The 8,161-nt window shown below is 38.7% G+C and overlaps 1 protein-coding gene across 1 annotated transcript in view; it reads left to right on the top strand.

Moving 5' to 3' along the window:
* The window catches only part of LOC118323045 (synaptic vesicular amine transporter-like), a 26,924-nt gene extending 20,513 nt beyond the window's left edge, over window positions 1-6,411 (top strand). The window contains exon 16 of the mRNA XM_035654965.1: window positions 6,328-6,411. Coding sequence (XP_035510858.1) covers window positions 6,328-6,411 — 84 coding nt within the window. The remainder of the gene's footprint in view (window positions 1-6,327) is intronic.
* The last annotated feature ends 1,750 nt before the right edge of the window (window positions 6,412-8,161 follow it).

The raw sequence follows: 8,161 nt of genomic DNA, 5'->3' as shown, positions 1-8,161 counted from the left end.
TCCGTCTCCCTTCGTCTGTTTCACCTGGTGGCCCTCGTGTCCCATTTAAATCTAATTTTGTTGTCGGTGAAGGATGGGACGAATTTAAATGCTCATTCATTCCATCCTATTCATAATATGCCGATATAGAAACTACACAATGTTTTTGTCTTGATTAGAGTTTTTTTGTTTGTTTTAAGCCCAAATGTACTTAAGAACCACCTGTTAGCCTACACTATTTCCCAACACAACTTTTCAGTTGAAGTTATTTGACCTAGCCAAAGTAATAAAACTGAACAGATTTTAGATGATTTTGGTGTATTATTATGACCATCATAGCCTAACTTATACGGTATGGCCGTATGGTAATAATAAAAACCGCGTTGACCAGTAATTGGGGGATGTCCATCTGTGCTGTCTCGTGTGCCGCTGTTGCAGAAATAAAATGGGGCCACTTTCCGCCGTAAACGGCTGAGGCATGTATGATACTTATGTTTGGTTGTAACATGGCATATTCTGAATAATGGAGAATTTACTGCCGCAGGTGTAATTAATTCGTAACTTATCAGATAACAGAATAAGGGAAACACTTAAAAGGAGAGGACTAATTACTGAAGGACCTTGGCGGTGGCTATTTTCAATGGCTTTTTAGCCTGTTGTTAGCAACCAGTTTAGGTCACTCGAAGAACTTCAAAGGCGTTACCATACCCAGAAGACTGAGAATGATGAAACTTATTTATATAGTTCATTACACACAGAGTGAATTATTGTCAAGCTTTCTTCTTTTTAATTTTGATGATTATGCTTACAGTAACAAACCCAAAATTCAGTACCAATTAGAATATTAGTAAATATTCAATATTGCAGACTCACAATGTCTCTAATTCAGTTAATTAACTCAAACACCTGCAAAGGTTTCCTGAGCCTTTAAATGCGTCTTTCAATCTCCATTCTGTTCAAGGTAGCTACACATTCCATGGGGGAAATGCTGGCGTTGACAGTTGTCAGAAACACAGTCATTCCACCCCAGGAGGGAAAAGCACCAAAAAGGTCATTGCTAAAGAAGCTGGTTGTTCAGAGTGCTGTATCAAGCATATTCATAAGAAAGTTGACGTGCAGAAAAAGAAAAGAAAAAAGTGCACAGCGCAGGGCTAACCGCAGCCTGAAGGGGATTGTGAAGCAACACCCATTCAAGAATTTGGGGAAGATTCACAATGGGTGACTGAGGCTGGAGTCAGTGGTCAAGGCACCACACACAGATGTTTCCAGGATCATGGGCTACAACTGACAGAAGCGTCTTTACCTGGCCTAAGGAAGAAAAAGAGGACGTTGCTCAGTTGGTCCAAAAGTCCCCTTTTCAGATGAAAGTGAAGTTTGCATGTTATTTTGGAATCAATGTCGTCCTTAAAGTCTGGAGAGAGTGGAAAGCAGAATCCAAGTTGCTTTTAGTGCCAGTGTGAAGTTTCCACAGTCAGTGATGAATTTGGGGAGCCATTGTCATCTGCTGGTGTTGGTCCACTGTTGTCTTCTCAAGTCCAAAGTCAAGTAGCACATCTACCAGACATTTTAGGCACTTCATGTTCCTTTTGCTTACTGGAGATGCTTATTTCATTTTCCATCAGGACTGACCTGCCCATACTGCCAAAGGTACCAATACCTGGTTCAATACCATGGTTACTGTGTTGATTGGCCAGGCCAAATTGCCTGACCTGAACCCGTAGAGAATCTTATGGGCTATTTCAAGAGGAAGATGAAGAGACACCAGACCCAACCAATGCAGATGACCTGAAGGAATATCAAAGCAACCCTGGCTTTCCATAACACCAAGCAGGCACAGCTGAATCAACCTCCATGGCCACGCGCATTTGATGGAATAAATCAATGCAAAAGGAGCCCGGACAGATATTGAGTGCAATATATTGAACTAATACTTTTGAGTTAGGGACCACTTTCTGTATTAAAATGTTATGTGGTCTTGTGAAATATATGAAATATTACAAATTTTCTAGATACTGAATTTTGGGTTTTGTAGCTTAAGCATAATCATCAAAATTAAAAGAAATCAAGCTGATAATAATTTCACTCTGTGTGTAATGAAATCTATTATAATAATGGTTTCCTTTTGAATGGAATTACGAAATAAGATGAACTGTTTCATGATATCTAATGTTTTGGAGACCTGTATTGTAATACTAAAGTGTAAAAGGAATACTGGTCATTGTTAGCATACGGTTTATAAAAAATCACGTAGTAGCTGTGCGTAAACATAACGCATCCAAGCTAACACCAATGTGTGATTATAACCAATCTTTTGTTCCGTGTCTTTTCTGTTGAATTTGGACAAAACCTTTTTGTGTTTGTGTGTTTAAAACAAAAAGGAGTAGTAGGAGTCAGAATGGAGCTTGTAACTACGACATGGCTGTGTGTTGTGTGTGTGTGTGTGTGTTGTGAGAGAGAGAGAGCCTGAATACCACCACTTATTTCCCTCCTCTTTCACAACACCAGATACCAACGTCAGGCATGAGAGAAGCTCTCACCAACGTCCCGAGTGCTGAGTCAATATGTTAGGTGCCAGACGCCATGAGTAACTCAGTTTCTTCATTTACACACAAATATCGTTTGATATTGTTGTGTTCATGCATTTGTGTCTTCCTGTTCATCATTATGTAATGAACAAACCCACCAAACTACTTTTTATATTATTAGGTTCCACAATTAAGTCCAAATGTGTTAATTTAATGAAATGACAACAAATTTGATTCTAATCTAATGAAACATTAGTCCTTTATTCACTGAGAGATGACAGAGAGAGAAATTCCAAAAAAGTCCTTAAAATTGTTTTCTACAGTAATGTATATTAACCCTAACATTACCAGTTTGAGAATTTATTAGTTTTTGTATTAATTATAATTATAAAAAAAGTATTCATTATCTGTTATTACCATCCAATGTTCATAATTTCATGTGTCTGAAGCATAAAAAAACTATGGAATCACTGAACTGTGAGAAATAAGACGTGAAATGTGAAAATTATAAATGGTACAAAAACTAGATAAATTAATGGATTATAAATAATGATTAAGCAATAATTTCTCCTAGATTACTTTAATATAATGATTTGGAGCTTAGAATGAAAAAGAAAAGATCTTGTTTTTCATGAGCTTGTAGTAAATGTTGGTATGTCAGGGTGAGGGTACTACTGCTGGGAAAGAATTTTTGTGTGTTGAAATTGTACACTTTCAAGTTGTTCTCAAATAAACCCATTCAATTTTGGACTGAGGGCTGTGTTGTAGAAGCCATGGATAGTGGAGAGATTACGTAAATTGTACCTTAAAATTATATAATTAAGGTTTATTTTATAATCATATAATGGGCTAAACATTTGATGATATAAACCATACGCACATCAAAATTCAAATTAACATTAAATAAAAACCTCGATAGGAGCTTAAAATTTACTTATTTTTTCAATCCTTCTCCATTTGGTGTAATTTGTCAAACCCAAAAATCCCCAGAAGAATGATCTCCGCAATGGCGAATTTCCCCATAGCATCCGAAAGAAAAAAAATACATAATCAAGTTTACTTCTTTTTTATTTATTGTACATCCACCACTAAATCAGCATTTATCTTAAAAGAATTCCACGCCCTCCTTTCGCATTTTAGACTCCGCCTTCGCAGAAGGGGACCCCAAATACTTTTGTGTATTGATATAGACCAAGGACTGGTATGTGACAATAGTAAGAGGCAGGTTAGCTCAGCTTAATTCGCAGGCAGTCAGTATCGTAAACCGGAATAGTAACAGCGACGACACATTAAATGTGCCTGTTAAGGATGAACAGTCCTCTTGATTGATACTATGCATCCTGGAAAAGTGTTATCCAATTGTTTTATACTGTAGTACACATTTTGAAAAGAAAAATGGTATCCACATGTACTGTCATAAAGATTTTGCATTGCAAGATACAATAAATACAGCCCTAATCCACAAACCTCCTCTTCAGTAAGTTTTATTATTCTACAGTTCGCGTTGGTTTTATTTTATGAGTGCATAGATTGGATTGCGCAGGGAGAACGGGGTCCGGGGGGCGGTGGGTGACCTCTGCGACGACAGCGAGCTTGAGAACGGAGCCATTGAGTTACCTAATGATGGAAAATTGTAGTTCATGTAATGTAAAATGATCATCACTTCCTGTTCGAATAAATCAAGCCTGTTCCACGCCAGCGTATGAATGGTACTCTAGCCAGTTCATACCACTTTGTGTTTTGGTTATTGTTCACTGTCAAATAAGAGAGATCACGAAAATTCCCAGTTAAATAGAAGAGGAGCACGCCGGCACGGCATCAAATACCTTGGAAGGGCGGGAGGGTCTAATCGGACCTACAACGGCCCTGTACTGTAGACATAAAAAGGATGGTAGGGAAGGTCTTCAAAATGAGTGGGGCAAAAAATTATTAATGTGATTAAAAAAAAAAGAATAACAGCGAGTTACAAAGTTCAATTTAAAAAATGTGGAGATGGGAGAAAAGACTACTTTTCTATTACTTTGTTTGTCATTTTCTTAAGAGACAAACAGAGTAGAAGAGTCTTGCTCCCATATTATGTAGGTAGGTCTACATTTTTATCTTCAGGCGGACATTATCTAAACATAAAAGAGAAACACCTTTTCTTTTCCTGCAGAAATAGATAGTGGTATCCAAGTACTATCGGACACCACTGTGCGCTAGTTCAGTAAAGGGTTGTGTGTGGTGCTGGGGGTGTCCTGGAATGGGTTAGAACTAGGTCGTATCCATTCCGCTCATGCGCTGTAACAAAAGGACATCTAGATATACTGAACTGTATATTAACCGCCAACCCACTCGTTAAGAGGATGACCTAGTTGCATGATGTTTTAAAATAAGACCCAACACCCAATAGAATCATTAATGGAATGAGTTTAAGGTAGTTTCAATCTTCAGGGTAGGATAGAGGAGATATATAAAGATGGAGAGTTGAGACACTGCCGTTGAGAGCGCCTTATGTTCATTGGGTACAAAGTGACAAGAGTTGGTTAAATTAAGTGTTTGTTTTAGACTTAATATAAGTGTGTTCATCGCCGACAGATAGTCTTATACTGGGTCGTCTAGGAAACAAAAACCTGTCCGAAGAATATGACGGCGTCCTACATCCGTTTCTAACAACAAAGGAAACAAAAAACAACAAAAGCAACCAGCTCCCATGGATGGTCTGCCGATTTTCCTTGTGAGTCTGGGTTTTCCACTTTGAAATAGTCGCCCTCACATAGTTCTAGGATGTATCTTCCGGTTAGCAACATACTTGTTAAGAAGAAGAATAGAAATTGGACGGGAAGAGAGGATGGAAGAGAACCCAATGGTTTCCTGACTTGTTAAGAAGGCGCCTAACTACACTCAAATGAGTGAGTTTGTGTTTGTGAGGAATTTCAATTAAAGAAGGTGGAAGACTCAGAATTTTACGTCCCCCAGTAGTCAAATAAATGGTGACACTCAGACCAATCTTAGATAAATTCGTGGTCGACTGGGAAAAATGAAATCAGCAATCTCCATACAGCAAAGGAGGAAAGCAAGAAGAGGCATTATAAAGTAAGTTTGCCTCCGGTAGATGCTACGTTGACTTGAACTTGAAGAAGAGAATCAATGCTAGTGTACTCAGACAGCTCAGCATGTAAATTAGCACTAGGACATACCCAAAGCATCATCAACGACCGACTGTGGGAAGAACTTCACACTGGACTAAAATGCTACTACTTTATTCTAAGCCTTCTCCCAGGTGCGTCCATCAGAAACTTTTGTATAGCAAAGACTGATCATTTGATCAAGATGATAGAGCAAGACTTCTATCTAGACGAGAGAAGGACTTTCTGAACCCGTTAACTTTCGATATCTATAACAATACCATCTCTATCGGCCGTATTTAGCCCATAATAAAACGCTTGTGTCAAGATATGTAAAGACCAATACCTGGAAACAACGTCTGTGTTAATGTATCTGGGATGTGAGGATTAACGTAAGGTGTCAACGTTGATTACCCACACTCCAGCCTCAGGGGTAATGCCAACCCTCTTTCGGACAGCGCGTGCCCGCTACCAAGCTATCGATAACCTTCTGCAAAGAGATGCGAAGCTGGTGGTGCCTTCAACAATCCCTTCAAGCTGCGTTAGCCCTGCTTCGGTGCATCCATTATTTTAACAAGGATCGTTTCACTCTGTATCACCAAACTACAACTAATTCTAATTATTAATAAGTCTTGAATTACAAACCATCTCTGTATGGACATATGTACCGAGTCTGCTTAAGTCTATGAATGACCATTTGTGCTTCCCTCCTTTAGAGTTTCCGTGGCAATGACTGTGATCGTACCAACAATGACAATCTCTATCGCAAGTTTTACCCCTGGATGATTTGTACCTACTGACACCAGACACCAAAATGGAGATTGATAAGTCCAATAATTGAAAGGCTGCAATAGTGATTAAACCTACTGAATCAGTGATATTTGAGTTAATGATACAACTGACTATAGATGTATGACAATGGATGTCCTTATAGGCGAATATTTTGAAGATAGAAGATTCTAAAGCGTAAGTCAATCGTATTAAGTTTCATAGTGATAGCTGATATTTATGTGGTGGTTTGTTAGCTAGAATCATATATAACAATCAGCAGAGAAAAAGAAATAAAGCATTGGAAATAGTGAACACTCGGATGTACTGCAAATTATCGTAATGTAGATATTTCTAGGGAATATATGATTTTCTCGGAGTACAAATTCGTTCATACTAATGGAATATAACGTAAGCGCTAATAGATCTTAAAACAAGAATGTCTTCGAATGATCCTAATATGCTAGTCAACAGCAATGACTAAACAAAAGCCTGTTGAAAAAGCCATACAACGCGTCCTTCAGAATAATCTATAGATCCTCTCGATTGTTAAGGTTGTTTACACTTCCATATTTCTGTATATTACCTGATAATGATAAACCTAATTACACCTGCGCATATAAATCCTTACATTCATATTCAAAAAATATTGCATAATCCTCTATGATCCCGTGAAATCCACAAACATACAGCAGTGGATCATCAGTGCTGTGCTTAAGCACTTTGAAAACGGACAGGATATTATAAGTGCTCTTATAATTATCTCGTGCAAACATGGTGCACAAACATAAGACGAGACAGCGTTTGTGTGTTGAGATGGACGACCCAATTACCTGCCAACCGTTTTTATTATTACCATCGGCCAATACCGCTATAATTTAGCTATGATGTCAATATATACAAAATCACTAAACATCTGTTCAGTTTGTATTTTACTTGGCTAGTTCAAATAACTTCAACGAAAACTGAAGAATATGTAGGCTACAGGGTGGTTCGTAATACACGTTTTGGCTGCTAAAACAAAACAAAAAAAACTCTAATCAACGACAAAACATTTTGTTGTCAGCCTTTTATACCGAGATATAGGCCTGCTGGGGTAGATTTTCCAGGTTGGGAACCACTGTCCTACACACTTGGAAGGCTGAGATGTATTCAAATGGTTTCAATCTGCAACTTCACTGCTTGATGGCGCTAAATCCTACACACTGGTCCTTCAGTCAACATTTTAATCATATAAGTATCAGATTGGACCCGGAATAGTCAGATATGGAAAATTAAAGAACTCGGTTCAGGGCCAAAAAAGTGTGACAGCGGGACATATCTTAGTGAATAGACTACAAACACACTCAGGCAATTAGGCCCAATTGTGATGTAATCGTTTTACAGCCATAAGCCAGACAGGAATACCCCCCCCCCTTTCCATGGAGTCTATCAACTGGTTGAGAGAATCAAGGAGGAACCATAACCAGCATTAGAGTAGTTTCATTTGCCTCTTCTTCTCTCACAGCTGTGACCTGTTACACTGCGTCAGATGGGGGTTGGGGGGGTGACCTTTGACCTTGCATTTGATCGTCCCTCTGTGCCTTTAGTGAGAGAGAAAACACAGAAATGTAACCCAACCCCCTGCCAACCTCCCCTGCTGCTCCTCCTCTTCCTCCTCCTCAGGGTTGATTTGACAAGACTTCTCCTAAACATTACCATGTGGACTCTCTCTCTGACTCTCTGTCTGTGTCTCTTTACCGCTCGCTCTCTGTCAAAACAGAAACATAATGAGCCAAGGCA

The sequence above is a fragment of the Morone saxatilis genome, unplaced genomic scaffold, assembly GCF_004916995.1.
Source record: "Morone saxatilis isolate NCDOM2014 unplaced genomic scaffold, NCSU_SB_2.0 Contig14, whole genome shotgun sequence".
Classification (NCBI taxonomy): Eukaryota; Metazoa; Chordata; class Actinopteri; family Moronidae; genus Morone; species Morone saxatilis.
Note: the sequence above shows the minus strand (reverse complement) of the source record. Positions and strands in the feature narration are given on the sequence as shown.